The 17,882-nt window shown below is 40.2% G+C and overlaps 1 protein-coding gene across 4 annotated transcripts in view; it reads right to left on the bottom strand.

The window, feature by feature from the left end:
* Positions 1 to 1,074: 1,074 nt before the first annotated feature.
* Positions 1,075 to 17,882, bottom strand: part of ddx4 (DEAD (Asp-Glu-Ala-Asp) box polypeptide 4) — a 103,887-nt gene continuing 87,079 nt past the window's right edge. For all 4 annotated transcript variants that reach the window (XM_067985949.1, XM_067985967.1, XM_067985974.1 and 1 more), the window contains 3 exons: positions 17,511 to 17,781; positions 17,027 to 17,134; positions 1,075 to 2,354 (listed from right to left, as the gene is read on the bottom strand). In XM_067985949.1, the coding sequence (XP_067842050.1) occupies positions 2,268 to 2,354; positions 17,027 to 17,134; positions 17,511 to 17,781 (466 nt within the window). In that variant the 3' untranslated portion in view covers positions 1,075 to 2,267. The remainder of the gene's footprint in view (positions 2,355 to 17,026; positions 17,135 to 17,510; positions 17,782 to 17,882) is intronic.

Raw genomic sequence — 17,882 nt, 5'->3', positions numbered from 1 at the left:
ATTCATATACATACAAGGGGGCAGGTATTTCTAGATCTAGGAGTTAAACATGCATGAGCAACTTGGGAGTAGCAACAATGACATGATAAAGGTTTAAGTCCAAATCAAAAGGGAAAAATCTAGTTTTTAAAAAAAGGGCATATGCCCCGGCCCCTCTCCTCAGAAGCCTGCTGAAACATCATGTAGGCTCCTATCTCACCAACAATGCCCATTTTCAGCCCCAGGGCTCCCAAGCCTTGGACGATGCCAATCTCTCCCAAGTGCTCTGGAGTTTGGCAAGTGGGGTGTGACCCTAGAAGAGTGCGTACTCCACATCAGGCAAACAGAAACTCTGTGCATTATCTCAGTAGCGTGGTTTAGAATCCCTTAACAGTTAACATGGTAACAGATTCCCCATGTCAGACATCTAGCTGACCAAAAATTACAAGTCGCCACATGTTGAAGAGTAGACAGCCCTTCAATTTTGCTATTATTCCTACAAGTCCTTTGCCCCATTGGGCTGATTCCTAGACAAAGGCAGCTATGCATAAATATGCAAATAGTCTGGAGTGCAAATTTCAAAGCAATCATTGCACTTCTGCACTGGGGTAATTTGTGTTCACAAGGCGGCACAATACCCTCACCAGAAATGTGGTATTAAACCCCAAGCCCCTCAGACTTGCCACTTCCCATCCTATATTCAAAACCCTCCTAAAAACCCATCTCTTCCCTATGTTTTCACCTTCTTCCCCCCCCCCAACAATACACACAGTCCATGTTCTGTAACATCCATCTCCAACCACCCACTCCTTCTCCTGGCCATCTATGCTTAATCAGGCTGATAACAGACTCATCCCTGTCCAGGTGGGAAGCACACCTTCGTGATCAGTGGATAAAGGGCAGTAGACATTAGGTTAGTAGATAAATTGTTTAGAACTGAAAATGGTAAGTTTAGCCTTGCAGCTCTTCCCCACCCCCCCCCCCCCCCCAAATGCAAAGTCTTTGCTTCTTTGGGATCATATTCCTTTGTTACAGCTTGCAGACAACAGCAGCAGCCGCCTAAAATGGTCTGTCTTTCTTCTAGATCCTGTCCATAATAATTAATAGAATCCTGCAAAAAGAACAGGTGGATGGAGTGATGCAGACCCTGGTAACACACTATTGGCCTAAAAAAACATGGCTTGCAGACATCATGGCACGCAACAGTATTCTCACTGGAGAAACGACTCTAAACTTTCACCCGAGCCCACCAAGTTTACAGTTGCCTGCCTGGCTGGAGGATCGGGGCTATTCTCTCTCATGGTGGGCATTTTTAAAGGTTGTTAACAAGGCCTGTAATTTTAAAAGGAAGTAGTATGGAGAGGTGTATTGCTGACAAAATCAACTTTCTTTCCTGTGATATCAGTGATACTATTTTTATATTTCCTGTTGGGGATCCATCTGAAACCAGGGTCCATGTCAAATTCCCATTTGAAGATGCTTTTCCCACCTCACTCCATTCTCAGCTCATTATTTGTTCTTGCAAATAATGAGCTGAGAATATTTTTCATACTACCACCAAATTAGGTCACAAACCAGTATCAACTACTTAGTTGGCCCAACTATATAGTAAATTAATTATCAAGCCAGTGACTGATGATCACCTGCTACCCGTTAACCACCCAAGTCACTAGCAGTTGCACAAATTCAAAATGAATGTTCAGTTAAAAGGGGAAACACACACAAAATAAGGGTCCACCTCTTCATGAATCTCAATTGGATGTGGAGGGTAAACAAAATGAAAATGTCAGCAGTCCTATGGTAAACCCAAGTTTAAAAAAAATGCAGTTTATCACAAATTCTGACAAATAAACAGCTATACTGATTCATGAAATAGGTCTCAAATTGTCAAGAACTCAGGCATTGGATATGCTTAGTGGTACTGTACTCTCAATTGGCAAGAGCCCTATGTAAACAATTTATTGTAGTTTGCCTTCTTCAAATTAAAGATTGCATAAGAAAATAACAAGACATAATAGGCATTGCAAATCACTTTAAACAATATTAACCCTATCTTGCACTTTATTTCCCAAGTCATACAGATAACCAAAAAAAAAATTGCAATATCTGACCACTGATACAACTTAAATATTAAAACAAAAATGTGCACAACTGAATGTAAACACTTACAATCTTAGAAATAAGTTCCCTACAAAACAAGTCAACAATGAAAACCTTCTTCAAAATACAAATACTAGTAACCCTTAGTGGACATTGATTTAGTGTTCTAAGCAAGCTAAATATTGGAGCTAGTCCCATGAATCTTCATCTTTTCCTCCATACGTCACTGGTATATTTGTTTCGTAGCCACTGAAGTTTCTGTTAGCACCCAAGCCCTGAAAAAAAAATGGGAGAGTGAGGGGTAAAAGAAAAAAAGGTGCTCAATTACTGGTTTGTGGATTAGATATTTTAAAAAAACTAGCAGCAACTATTCATAATAATATTCCTTTATAAATGTATAGCATTCTGCACATTGCCATTCAAAATCTTACCTTCTAAAAAAATACCTGCATGTCTAATTTATAAACTGATTTAATTTTTTGAATAAACTTAATAAAATGCAGAAATTTCAGCTAGTTTGATTAAGGGTTCAAACAGTTTCATATAAAACCCAACAGGTCAACTAGATTAGCCTTTAAGATCAGTTCGAAGAACCACCATTAAGGATTCCACCAAAATAAGCGAGCCAAGATACTTCCACAGGTTCTCAATGACCTGTGCTCCCATCCCAGACTGTAATGCGAGGATTGCACTTTAACCAGTCAAAAGTTAAATAACCAATTGCTGACCCCAGTTAAGGATAATTCCTTCTATTGAGGGGAACCGCATTTGAAGGACAACCTACGTGACAGGGTTTCCATTCTTCAAATGTGAAGCATCCTTTACATATATGGCTGGGTTATACCCAGGTTTCTGGAGACAGAATTTTATTGACATATTTAAGATGTTTTGAGCAAACTTATGATGCCAAGCATGCAACACTTCCAGCCATGTATCCAAGGGCATTGGCAGATACTGAAGTGCAGAAGTGTTCAGGTATGGAACAGCAACTGCACACACAATTTTATCCCAAAGGAACAGGAGCTAGTTAAATGTGTGGCATAAGAAACATAAGAAATAGGAGCAGGAGTAGGCCATACAGCCCCTCGAGCCTGCTCCGCCATTCAATAAGATCATGGCTGATCTTCAACCTCAACTCCACTTTCCTGCCCGATCCCCATATCACTTGATTCCCCATGAGTCCAAAAATCTCTCAGCCTTGAACATATTCAACGAGTGAGCATCCACTGTCCTCTGGGGCACAGAATTCCAAAGATTCACAACCCTCTGTGTAAAGAAATTCTTGGCATATGGAGTATGTTTCCCAAACAGGCACTACCAAGTAGGTAGTTGATCTTCAATACGATCCTCCATGTGCCATTTGGGACTCTACCCAAATAGCATCCACAGTGGCCAAGAGTGCACTTTTTCACAATCATGCATGTGCAAGGGAACCAATCTAACTAAGCATTGGTACTTGAAGTCACAAAGGTTACTCAGTATACACACCATCTGAAAAAGTTGCTAAACATTGTGATTAGTAGCTCAAAAGCAACCATGGGACAAGCTGAACAATCTTAGCATTTGTTTTCCTTCAACTCAGGTCAGAAAAAAACATTTGTTTCTGAATATAGATATACCCTGCATACATGGAAATAAAAAAAATGCTAATGCTGAAATCTAGAGTACAGAAAATGGACAGATTATTCAGCAACTGGAAGAAAAAGGTAGGGTAACATTTCAGCCAATGACTATCAGAAGATAGATATTGTTGTATTACAGAAGCAGAGCCACCCACTGAGTCTTTTTAAATCGACACTGTCATTTTGATTTGACATCGGGTGATTCACGCGACTTTTGCTGGATGCCGAACCCTGATTGATCGGCCAGTCATGGAGGGAATCTGTATGGCACTAAGACTCCCACTAATCCTACACAGTTCTTAATTAACCTCTATGAAAAGAACATAGGAACAGGAGTAGGCCATTCAGCCCCTCAAACTTGTTCTGCCATTCAATCAGATAATAGCTGATCTGTACCTCAACACCACATACCTGCCTTTGATCCATATCCCTTGATACACTTAACAAAAATCTATCAATCTCAGTCTTGAAAGCTTCAATTGACCCAGCATACAAAGCCTTTTGAGAGAGCGAGTTCCAGATTTCCACTACTCTATGAAAAAGTGCTTCCTGATTTCACATCTAAATGGCCTAACACTAATTTTAAGACAGTGTCCCCTTGTTCTGGATTCCCCCACCAGAGGAAAGAGTTTCTCTATCTACCCTATCAAATTCCTTTATCGTTTTAAACACCTCAATTAGATCGCCCCTCAACCTTCTAAACTCAAGGGAATACAAACCAAGTTAATGCAACCTAGCCTCAATTTAACCCTTTAAGTCCTGGTATAATTTTGGTGAATCTGCACAGCACCCCTTCCAAGGCAAATACATCTTTCCTGAGGTTCAGTGCCCAAAACTGAATGCAATACTCCAGATGGGGTCTGACCAAGGCTTTGTACAACTGAAGTATCAATTCCTCCTCTTTGTATTCCAGCCCTCTGGAGATGAAGGCCTACAATCCATTAGCCATTTTTTATTTACTTTTTGTATCTGTGCACTAGCTTTTAGTGATTCACGTACATGGACACCCATTGCTCCTCCACAGTTCCTAGTCTCTCACCATTTAGAAAATATTCAGATTTATTACTCTTCAATCCAAAGTGGATTTACTTCACACTTCCCCACATTGAACTCCCATGTGTCACAATTTTGCTTACTCACTTAATTTGTCTATGCCTCTTTGTAACTTACTGCTGCCACTACACAACTTACTTCGTGAAAATGGTGGAACGACACCCTACTCAGGATCACACCAACTCAGTGACTTTCTCAGTGGTGGCTATCTTGATACTGAATAAGATTGCATTTTAAGAACCAGTATAACTGGGGAAGTGTGAACCTCACCTAGAGGCGGCTCATTTCATCATCCATTAACACAGCTACGAATCTTCAAATGGGTATGCTTTTACATTCAAGCGCTCCAATGTGGAACATACAGCTCACAGACTTCAGCTCCCTACTTTGTTGTGCCTCTACACAAGGGGTAATAAAGCATGGCCATTAGAGCTGGAAGCACAGGCTTGTGTATAGCGTTGTTGGCTTTATTCAAGCTGATGGAGCTCTCTGCTCCTCCAATTCTGGACTCTTGCACATCCCTGATTTTAATCACACCACTATTCGCAGTCGTGCCTTCAGCTGCCTAGCCCTAAGCTCTGGAATCCCCTCCCTAAACCTCTCCACCACGCTAGCTCTCTCTCCTCCTTTAAGTCACTCCTTAAAACCTACCTCTTTGACTAAGCTTTTGGTCACCTGGCCTAATATCTCTATGTGGCTCGTGTCAAATTTTGTCTGATTAATGCTCCTGTGAAGTGTCCTGGGATGTTTTTACTACATTAAAAAAGGTACTATATAAATGCAAGTTGTTGTTGATGGCTTATTTACTAATGGCTTGTCCATGCCTTTGGACTCATCTCCAGCTGCTGGTGAAAAGGAGCTTGGAGGCTCATTTTATCATCAATGGAAAGAATGATCCGATAAAACAGAGCCTTAGTGTTAGATAATTGAATTAACCTTTTGTTCTTAAAAAGAACATTTAGTAACCATAAAAGCTCAATACTGTAAACAATCTCATTACCTTCCTTATTGGTTTGTTAGAATACCATCCTCGTGCAATCAGCCAAATATCCTGTACTTGGAGCAGCACAATTGGCCTGCTGACCAGACTCTCACCAAACCCCCAATTTTTAAAAATAATCATGGATAATCAAGAACACAATGAAAATTTCACAATGTCAAATGACTACCACCCAGAGCAAGACACAAAAAGTCTTCAGTTCAGACAACCTTGAGAATTTCTTTTACATAGAATTTACAACATAAATAGGCCATTTGGTCCAACTGGTCTATGTTGATGTACCACATGAGCCTCCTCCCATTCTACTTCATCTAACTATCAACATCACCTTCTCTTCCTTTCTCCCTCATGTACTTATCTAGCTTCCCCTTAAATGCATCTATGCACCCAATCCATGAAAAGATTTATAGATCATTTTGAACCTTGGAAATCCAACACTTAACATATTAAAAAGGTATTAAAAAAAAAAACTGTGTCTTGTTAGACTTCATGAAGCACACTTTCATTTATTCCCCACAGTATTTGTAGATCTCTGCAGAAGGGCTGCATCTGAAATGATAATCTTTCAGATGGTGAATAACTTCCAGCATTATTTTTAGTTTATATCTTGCATATGCAAGAAGAGTGATATACAACATAAACAAGCCAATCTTGGGATGAAAAGTCAAAGCCTGCCTGACAACCTACCAAGAAATTTGCAATGGATAGCCACAATATGTCTGGAAAAGGACCTCAATTCCCACAGATTTTGTGTGCATGTGGGCTGGGGGAACCGCAGGAGTAGGAAAAGTCTAGGCTGTATACTAGAGAGGGGGAGCAGGATTAATAAAAACTTAGCAGACAAATTAGAAAAAATAGAAAGGAAATATTACTTACTACACAGAACACGATAGAGAGAGACAGGCATCCAGGTAGGGAGATTAAAAACACTGTTGTAGAACCAGCAAGGGATACTAAAAAGTTAAAGAAAACTGGGAATGGGACAACTGTCAAAGGAATTGGGAGTCAAGATCAGGTAGTATGTATGTGATTGCACAAAGCATTCAAACAAAATTGGAGAGTTTGAAGCCTCAACAACTATGGACAGATGTGATATACCAGTGGCTAAAATGCAGATAAAGCTCAAGTTCCCAATCCTATCCAAATCCAATAATCTTAATTATAACATTTTCAGGACAGATTAGGGAAAAAAAAAGAGGGAGGTGGCAGTATTAATAAAGGATTTTATCACAGCACTAGAACATAAAAGGATGTTGGGGGATTGCATTAAGACATAAGATATATAAGTAGAGTTAAGGAGTAGAGAAGGGAAATGGTACAATTCTCAGCTGAGCATCATAGAAACCAAACAAACAATGGAGACAGAGATGGGGAGATTTACAGACACAATTTAGACAGTTTAATGAGAATATGAGGTGATTTTAACTAACCCAAGCTAAATTGCATTAATGCATTTAGTCAAAGTGGGGAATGCTTTTTAGAATGTATCCAAGATTGCATCCTCGATCAGCATGGTTTTAGTTCAAGGAAGGAAGCAATGCTTCATTTCGTTCTGGGAAATGAAGCAAGTCAAATAACTAATGAGTAGAAGAACAATTGCGAAAGTGACCACAATATAGTTAGGTTCCATGTAAAAATAGAAAGGATAATCTCTCAAAGACAAGAGCGCTGGACTAGAAAAAAGCAAAATTCAGTGAAATAAGATGGGATTTGACCCAAGTTAACTAGGCAGAAAAGTTAGCAAACAGGATGGCCGAACAGCAGTAGGAAATCTTCAAACACAGGTATGGAGAGAATACTAAATGGGTATATTTGTACAAGGTGAAATGGGGTGCATCAAAAAGGAGATAGTTTTAATCTCCCATTCCACAGAACTAAAACTTGAAAAGGGAGGCATGATGAGACATTAGCTAACAATACTAAAGAAAACCATGAATATAGAAAAGTATAGCTGGGAGATGAAAAGATAGATTAGAAGGGCTATGAAAAAATTCTAGCAGATAATATAAAAGGAAATAAGCGAAGGCTTTTTATAAGCATATCAAAGGTAAAACAGAAAGTAGGGATTAAAAGCAAGTTACTCAGACTGGCAAAAAAGGTGGGAAATGGTGTTCCACAAGGATCGGTGCTGGGACCACTGTTGTTCACAATTTACATAAATCGATTTGGACTTGGGAATCAGAAGTACAATTTCAAAATTTACAGACGACACCAAATTTGGGGTGTCCAGTTAATACTGAGGACGACTGCGGCAAAATACAGGAAGACATTAATAAACTTGCAGAATGGACATGTAATTGGTAAATGAATTTCAATATAGATAAGTTTGAGGTGGTATATTTTGGTAAGAAGAATAAGACGGCCACATTCTGCTTGGAAAATAAGAGTCTAAATGGGGTAGAGGAACAGAGGGATCTGGGGGTACAGATATACAAATCACAAAGTAGTGACATAGGCTAAAAAAAAACCATAAAAAAAACCAAGCACTGTGGTTCATCGCTAGAGGGATAGAACTGAAAAGCAGAGATGTTATGTTAAACTTGTATAGAACCTTGGTTAGACCACACTTGAAGTACTGTGAACAATTCTGGTCTCCATATTATAAAAAGGATATAGAGGCACTGGAGAAGGTATAAAAGTTTTTCTAGGATGGTACTGGAACTGAGAGGTTATACCCATCAGGAAAGATTGAGCAGACTGGAGCTCTTTTCTCTAGAAAAAAGACTGAGGGGTGACCTGATAGAGGTTTTTAAGATTATGAAAGGGTTTGATAGGGTAGATGTAGAGAAGGTGTTTCCACTTGCAGCGGAGACCAGAACTAGGGGCCATAAATAAGATAAATTCAATAGGGAATTCAGGAGAAACGTCTTTACCCAGAGTGGTCAGAATGTGGGACTCGCTATCTCAAGTGACTAGCATAGATACATTTAAGGGGAAGCTAGATAAACACACGATGGAGAAAGGACTAGAAAGATACGTTGATGGGATTAGATGAAGGATGAGAGGAGGCTCGTGTGGAGCATAAACACTGGCATAGACCTGTTGGGCCAAATGGCCTGTTTCTATGCTGTACATTCTATGTGATTCTATGTAAAATAATGAGTGTGCAGAACTTCTCAGGATGAAGGAAGAATTAAGTTGTGGAGGATGAAAGTATGGCAGAGATATTAAATAAATATTTATCAGCTTTTACAAATGGTGTCAGAAGTGAGAATGTAGGTGTTCTAGAGGAGGACGTGGAACAATTGTTAGAGATAACCGGAAACAAAAACGTTAATTTTTTCAAAAAACGAAAAGGTGGGTAAGTGACTGGCCCCTGATGGCATACATCCTAGGCTGTTAAGCAGTCTGAGAGGAGTTAGCAAATTTTTCGACCACAATTTTTCAATGATCCTTAGAAATGTAAATTGTGGCAGGAGGCTGGAGGGTTGCCACTAAGACCCAAGAATGGAGGGGATGATAAACCAGGCAACTATAGACCAGATAGTGTCAGTATTGGGCAAGCTGTTAAAGTCATAATTCAAGACAAAGTTAGTGAGCATTGAGAAATGTATGGATCAATAAAGGGCCGCAAGCACAGATTTGCTGAAGGCAATTCCAGTTTGACAAATTTAATACTGTTTTTAAATAAATTGACTGGGTCTTTAGAAGGCAATTGATAAAATGTGTCAGGAGGCTTGTTACAAAAATTCAGGTATATAGTAGGGAGGAAATGTAGCAATGTGGCAAGAAAGTTGGTTGACAGGAAACAAAAGGTTTGGGTTTTTGGGAAAGTAATTGGAAGTAGTGCACCCCATGAATCACTGCAGGGTCCACTATTATTCACAGAATTTCTAGATGACTTGGATAAGGGTGTAGGCAGCATGATATTGAAGTTAGTTGACAGAAAAGTAGGGGGTTTGGCAAAAAGCAAGGACTGTGAAAGACTTCAGGAGGACATACAGATTAGGGAAATGGTTAGACAGAAGGCAGATGCAATTTGATGTAGAGAAGTGCAAGTGAAACAATACGTTTTGGGAGGGAAAACCCAGGAATGAGTGTATACAGCCAACGGGGAAAAAAAACACTAAAGGGCATGAGGATCAGAATGTTGAGGTTCAAACATAATGTCTTGAAAATACAAACTTAGGTAGATAGATTCATAGAAGTCAATTGCATTTTGGTTTTTATAAATACAACAGTAAAGAGATATGATAAACCTGTACATGGCAATGGTTAGGACACACCATTATAGAAAGGACATTAAAGCCAGTCATAGATTCATCATGTGATGTCAGACATGCCGATGTATAAATGTAAAGCAAGACTTCAGATAGTGGGAATATTTCCACTGCAGCAGAAAAGCCCAAGAGAAGATTCAACAGAGGTTTGAAACATTATAAGTTTTGATAGAGTGAACTGAAGAGAGAATGACCATTTCTTCTGGTGGGCAGGAGCAGTGACAAGGCCCCAGCAATTAAAGAGTCACCAAGATGAAGGAGAGAGATTAAAAAATGTCTTTATGCAATGTGTATTTGCAAATATGGGGAAAGATACAAAGATCAACAAAAGGGTCACAAAACAGATAGCAAGAGCTACAAAAAGAGAGAGTATGAAAAGAAACTTGCAAGGGATATCAAAACCAATACGAAGAACTTTTATAGTTATAGAATCATAGAAGTTTACAACATGGAAACAGGCCCTTCGGCCCAACACGTCCATGTCGCCCAGTTTATACCACTAAGCTAGTCCCAATTGCCTGCACTTGGCCCATATCCCTCTATACCCATCTTACCCATGTAACTGTCCAAATGCTTTTTAAAAGACAAAATTGTACCCGCCTCTACTACTGCCTCTGGCAGCTTGTTCCAGACACTCACCACCCTTTGAGTGAAAAAATTGCCCCTCTGGACCCTTTTGTATCTCTCCCCTCTCACCTTAAATCTATGCCCCCTCATTATGGACTCCCCTACCTTTGGGAAAATATTTTGACTATCTACCTTATCTATGCCCCTCATTATTTTATAGACTTCTATAAGATCACCCCTCAACCTCCTACTCTCCAGGGAAAAAAGTCCCAGTCTATCTAACCTCTCCCTATAAGTCAAACCATCAAGTCCCGGCAGCATCCTAGTAAATCTTTTCTGCACTCTTTCTAGTTTAATAATATCCTTTCTATAATAGGGTGACCAGAACTGTACACAGTATTCCAAGTGTGGCCTAACTAATGTCTTGTACAACTTCAACAAGACATCCCAACTCCTGTATTCAATGTTCTGACCAATGAAACCAAGCAAGCTGAATGCCTTCTTCACCACCCTATCCACCTGTGACTCCACTTTCAAGGAGCTATGAACCTGTACTCCGAGATCTCTTTGTTCTATAACTCTCCCCAACGCCCTACCATTAACGGAGTAGGTCCTGGCCTGATTCGATCTACCAAAATGCATCACCTCACATTTATCTAAATTAAACTCCATCTGCCATTCATCGGCCCATTGGCCCAATTTATCAAGATCCCGTTGCAATCCCAGATAACCTTCTTCACTGTCCACAATGCCACCAATCTTGGTGTCATTTGCAAACTTACTAACCATGCCTCCTAAATTCTCATCCAAATCATTAATATAAATAACAAATAACAGCGGACCCAGCACCGATCCCTGAGGCACACCGCTGGTCACAGGCCTCCAATTTGAAAAACAACCCTCTACAACCACCCTCGGTCTTCTGTCGTCAAGCCAATTTTGTATCCAATTGGCTACCTCACCTTGGATCCCGTGAGATTTAACCTTATGTAACAACCTACCATGCGGTACCCTGTCAAAGGCTTTGCTAAAGTCCATGTAGACCACGTCTACTGCACAGCCCTCATCTATCTTCTTGGTTACCCCTTCAAAAAACTCAAATCAAATTCGTGAGACATGATTTTCCTCTCACAAAACCATGCTGACTGTTCCTAATCAGTCCCTGCCTCTCCATTAGGAAATAAAGAGGGTGGTCAGGAGCAGTGTTGGCCCCTTAAAAACTGAAGTGGGGATACTGTCATTGACAATGGGGAAATGGCGGACATGTTGAATAATTACTTTGCGTCAGTATTTACAATAGAAAAATAGGATAGCATGCTGGAAATCCCAAGAAAACTAATATTGAATCGGGGACAGGGACTCGATAAAATTAACGTAAGTAAAGCAACAGTAATGAAGAAAATAATAGCACTAAAGAGTGACAAATCCCCAGGACCAGATGGTTTCCATCCCAGGGTTTTAAAAGGAAGTAGGTGAGCACATTGTAGATGCCCTAACTATAATCTTTCAAAGTTCTCTAGATTGGAAAATTGCACGTCACTCTGCTTTTTAAGAAAGGAGAGAGGGAAACCAGGGAATTATAGACCGGTTAGCCTAACATCTGTTGTGGGGAAATTGCTGGAGTCTATAATTAAGGATAGGGTGACTGAACACCGAGAATTTTCAGTTAATCAGAGAGAGCCAGCATGGATTTGTGAAAGGTAGGTCGTGCCTGACAAACCTGATTGAATTTTTTGAAGAGGTGACTAAAGTAGTGGACAGGGGAATGTCAATGGATGTTATTTACATGGACTTCCAGAAGGCATTTGATAAGGTCCCACATAAGAGACTGTTAGCTAAGATAGAAGCCCATGGAATTGAGGGAAAAGTACAGACTTGGTTAGGAAGTTGGCTGAGCGAAAGGCGACAGAGTAGGGATAATGGGTAGGTAGTCACATTGGCAGGATGTGACTAGTGGAGTCCTGCAGGGATCTGTCTTGGGGCCTCAATTATTCACTATTTATTAACGACGTAGATGAAGGCATAGAAAGTCTCATATCTAAGTTTGCCGATGACACAAAGGTTGGTGGCATTGTAAGCAATGTAGATGAAAACATAAAATTACAAAGGGATATTGATAGATTAGGTGAATGGGCAAAACTGTGGCAAATGGAATTCAATGTAGGCAAATGTGAGGTCATCCACTTTGGATCAAAAAAGGATAGAACAGGGTACTTTCTAAATGGTAAAAAGTTAAAAACTGTGGATGTCCAAAGGGACTTAGGGGTTCAGGTACATAGATCATTGAAGTGCCATGAACAGGTGCAGAAAATAATCAAGAAGGCTAATGGAATGCTGGCCTTTATATCTAGAGGACTGGAGTACAAGAGGGCAGAAGTTATGCTGCAGCTATACAAAACCCTGGTTAGACCGCACCTTCGGAAGGACACATTGGCCTTGGAGGGAGTGCAGCGTAGGTTTACTAGAATGATACCCGGACTTCAAGGGTTAAGTTACGAGGAGAGATTACACAAATTGGGGTTGTATTCTCGAGTTTCGAAGGTTAAGAGGTGATCTGATCGAAGTTTATAAGATATTAAGGGGAACAGATAGGGTGGATAGAGAGAAACTATTTCCGCTGGTTGGGGATTCTAGGAGTAGGGGGCACAGTCTAAAAATTAGAGCCAGACCTTTCAGGAGCGAGATTAGAAAACATTTCTACACACAAAGGGTGGTAGAAGTTTGGAACTCTCTTCCGCAAACGGCAATTGATACTAGCTCAATTGCTAAATTTAAATCTGAGATAGATAGCTTTTTGGCTACCAAAGGTATTAAGGGATATGGGCCAAAGGCAGGTATATGGAGTTAGATCACAGATCAGCCATGATCTTATCAAATGGCGGAGCAGGCACGAGGGGCTGAATGGCCTACTCCTGTTCCTATGTTCTTTGCCACAAGCTCTAATTGAGGAAGAGACCATTGCATCTTTTAAAAAAGGAAATGTGAATAAATATTTGAAGAAAGAAAACACAGGGAAATGGAGAAAGCAGAATAGTGGGATTAGTTTTGCATTGTTCTTCCAGAGCTGGCACAGTCACAATGGCTCCAACGGCCTCCTTCTGTGCTGTAAGCTTCTATGGTCCTAACTCTCTTCAGAAGCAAGGCTTGTGGACCTCAACCTAGTATAAGCCAGACCAATGATTTAAAAGAAAAAAGTGACCTGAAGCCAAACAGGAGTTAGTAAAAACCAGGTCAATTTCAACCACTTAACTACTGCACCAAGAACCAGTCATGGGCTTGTGCTGGGTACTTTATAATACTTATGGTGGTAGGTTGATCAAGCTTTTATTTCAACTTTTTAAAAAAATTCATATTTAATTTTATAACAACTTGCAATTTATAACACCTTTAACACAGCAAAAACATCCCAGAGCACTTCATAGAGGGGCAATCAAAAATGGACATTGAACCAAAGGAGGGGATATTAAGGAGGGGTAACTAAAAGCTTGGTTAGAGATGGGTTTTAGGGGAGAGTCTTAAAATGAGGACAGATGTGAAGAAGCATGGGAGTTTAGGGAGGGAATTCCAGAGCATGGGGGATAGGCAGCTAAAGGTACTTTTGCCAAAGATGGGGCAAAGAGAGGGTGCACAAGAGGCCAGGGAAACAGAGTTCCAGATGGTAGAGTTATAGGGCTGGAGGAGGCTACAGAGATAGGGAGGGGGGACAAGGCCATGAAGGGATTAAAACACAAGGATGAGAATTCTAAAATATGTGTAGCATTGGAGGACCAGGAGCCAAAGTAGATTAGGTTGGTTATGCACAACTGTAGGTAATCAGCATATAGTCAGATTTTTACTCTGCAGAAGTCTGGGCTTGCTCTGAAGTAATCTCAGATGTCCTGGGGGGGGGGTCTTATGGCTAGGGGGGTTAGGGAGGGCATCTCTGCCTAGTCCCTTGATGAAGAAAAGGGATGCAGAGGAGCAGTACACATTATGGAGTAGAATGCAGGATTTATATCACATCCTGAATGGTGTTGCCAAAGATCATTTGAATGGCAAGAAAGAATTTTGATTCTACCATGGTGCACGTGCTGAATAGTTATCAATGTTATCCCTCAAGAGTTGGCATCATATAAATTCCACCTGCAAATAATTTAATCTAGCCTACAAACCAGGATCTCAGCCAATATATTATAGTCAGCATTGATGAAAGATTATGGTTCTATGCAAGGTGCACCAGATGAAGTCCTTGCTTTCCTTCTAAATGTACTAACAAGATTCTGATCGCCTTGAAGGAATCTGGGAGGTTTTTGTCTCTAGTTAGGCAAGTTTTCAGTGGGAAAGTGAACTTGAGGAGTACTGCTTGTAAAATTCAGTGGCGTTACTGTTGGATCCTGCAACTTTCCCAGGTGGGAGGCTTTTTGCTGCCAGTTGGATCACACTGGCCAAGGGTGGGGAGTCAGTGGACTATGTGTTCCTGGGAGAGGTTAGACACAAACAATGATTAGGGTACAGATACCTTGGTCTTCGTCAGGTGGATCAGTTAGCATGGTGGTTCAGGTCCCAGAACAAAGAACAGGGAGGGAGATATAGCTGGCCGTCTGGAGGTTTGCTTAGTAATGAATACCTCAGAGCAGGCCTCCAGAGGCAACCCACCAGTGGCATTCGTTGACCGACTATGGCCTCAGGCTGGTAAATAGTGGCTCTGCTTCCTGAAGGACACGACTCACTCACACTCACAGTTAAAACCAGTGGGGTATTCTTGGTAACTACGATGGAATGACATCAAATTCAACAAAAACAAACCTCTCATCAATATGGCCAAGCTCCAGAAGAATATAGAGCAAGCTGGAAAAGCGCTCCTTTATACAACAAGGAAGGGATAGTCATGAGACTAACTCTCAAAAAGGAGCACAATTCCCCCACTGTTAACATGGGCAATTCCTAGTAATATGGAACTTGCTCCCCCAAAAGGCTATGGATGCTAGGTCAATTGAAATTTTCAAGAATGAGATCGCTAAATTTGTGTTAGGTAAGGGTATCAAGGGATAAGGAACAAAAGGGATTAAATGGAGTTGAGGTACAGATCACATCCTGTTCAGTTAGATCATGGCTGGAGATGCCGGTGATGGACTGGGGTGTACAAATGTAAGGAATCTTACAACACCAGGTTATAGTCCAACTGTTTTATTTGAAAATCACAAGCTTTCGGAGGCTTTCTCCTTCGTCAGGTGAGTGTCGAGATTCATTGAAAATTACCGCATATATAATCATAGAACAATGCCTGGTGATTACAGATAATCTTTCCAACTGCCCGTTATCAAGGCCATCAAATTAATTGAATAGTATTCAGACAGAGAAACCTTAGATACCCCAGACAACTGAATATACAAATGGCCAGAACCAAAGAAAGAGAGGGAGAGAGAGAGAGAAACATCCGAAAGGAAGAGAGAGCGAGAGAGAGAGAGAGAGAATGACCAGTTGTATTAAAAACATAACTTTTTTTTCCCCACGGGAAAAAAAAAAGTTATCTGTTTTCAATGAATCTCGACACTCACCTGACGAAGGAGAAAGCCTCCGAAAGCTTGGTGATTTTCAAATAAAACTGTTGGACTATAACCTGGTGTTGTAAGATTCCTAACTGAACAGAATAGGCTTGAAGGGCTGAATGGCCTACTCCTGTTCCAAAGTGAAATGGGTACATTTGACATATCTATTTAAAAAGGAGAGTTTTTCTCACTTGTAATAGCAAAACAAAAAGAAAATTCTAGGTTAGAGAAATTTTAACTTTACAAGTATATATATATATATATATATACACACACACACACACACACACATTTATTTTTAAAAAGGCCATTTAAGAAACTCAAAGCTGCACAGAACACATTTCCTTTAATCTCACAAAGACATCACATCCACTTCACACAGATTGATTCAGAGGTCAATTTTAGCAGAAACAGGAATAAAAAAAAAATCAGTTGCAAGAACAAACTGGTTAGAATTAGCATCAAGTACAATCACAGAAGAGCAAGAAAGCTGCAGCACAGATTCCCATTCACCCTGGTAAAATGTACCATCAGCTTCCATGTTACTGCTTTTTCATCATCAGCTGAAAAACTTTTCAGCTGCACTTCCTCTCGTAAATGCTGGTAAAGTAGAAATATTTCCTCCATTTCCATGCTTTAGCAGCACAAGCTACATGCAGGGGAGGAAGAAGAGTGTCGACAGGAAATGAAACTTTCAAAAATCACACCATGGGCTTTGAGATAAAGATCAGGTCAATAAACCTTTGCCAGTAGTTTGCTATTGTAAATCAAATATGGGGCCAGCTTCAACAGGCAAGCTCCCTCATAAAAGGTGATGTAAAAGCTCAAAACATTGTTTGTGTTCCAAAACTCTTGGGAATAGAGTCAAACAAAGAAGCATGAGGTCTTCTGCCATGAGACTACCATGTCTAACTTCAGCTCACTTACAACTAAAAAAAAGTATAATATTAAACTAACCTTGCGAGTATCTACAGAAGCAAACACCTTTCCAAGTGGATTGTGGTAACTGGTCCCATGAGCAGCATAAGCAAATTCTTCTAGCCACACAGGAACTTCCTGCTGGGCCTACAGAAAGAGTTTCAAGTATAAACATTAACAATTGCAGACTCATGCTAGATGTTTATTCATCAAGAAACACCATAAACTACTTCTTTCTTGCTTCCTTTAATTTTTTTCTCTTGCATCCTAGTGAACCCTATTTTTAAAGAAACACGTTCAAAAGAAGGGAATACTGTTAGATACCCAACTAGAAATGAGAATTCGATGAGTTAACTTATTCTAATTCCGAACACGATGGAATCCACAACAAATGAACTTGGGAAGATTTATGGACAATTGAATCACTTGAGCTGTGTAAACATCCTAAATGTTTCCACACTCTATTTAGAGTGTGGAAATTTAGAGTGTGGAAAGTATCAAATGATACTTCTTCAATACTTACATCAGAAAGAACCTTTAGGAGAGCACGTGCTATTGGCAAATCCGTATTTGAATCAAAGAACGATATTGCTTTGCCAACATTTCCACAACGACCTGTACGTCCAATGCGATGGACATATTCATCAATGGTGGAAGGCAAATCAAAATTAATAACATGCTGCACGTGTTCAATGTCCAGCCCCCGAGCTGCTACTGCTGTAGCCACCAAAACAGGACACTTCCCTGTACGGAAATCACCAAGTGCCATCTCTCTTTCCCTTTGCTCTCGATCACTGCAAAACAAAACAAAAAAACTTACTTTTGCACAATATCGTTTTTATGCACAGTAAGAATCACACTTGTCATTTATACAATGTATTCCACTTGTACAAAT

The sequence above is a fragment of the Heptranchias perlo genome, chromosome 1, assembly GCF_035084215.1.
Source record: "Heptranchias perlo isolate sHepPer1 chromosome 1, sHepPer1.hap1, whole genome shotgun sequence".
In the NCBI taxonomy this organism is placed as follows: Eukaryota; Metazoa; Chordata; class Chondrichthyes; order Hexanchiformes; family Hexanchidae; genus Heptranchias; species Heptranchias perlo.
The sequence above is the reverse complement of the archived record's forward strand: the minus strand, read 5'-3'. Positions and strand labels throughout refer to the sequence as shown.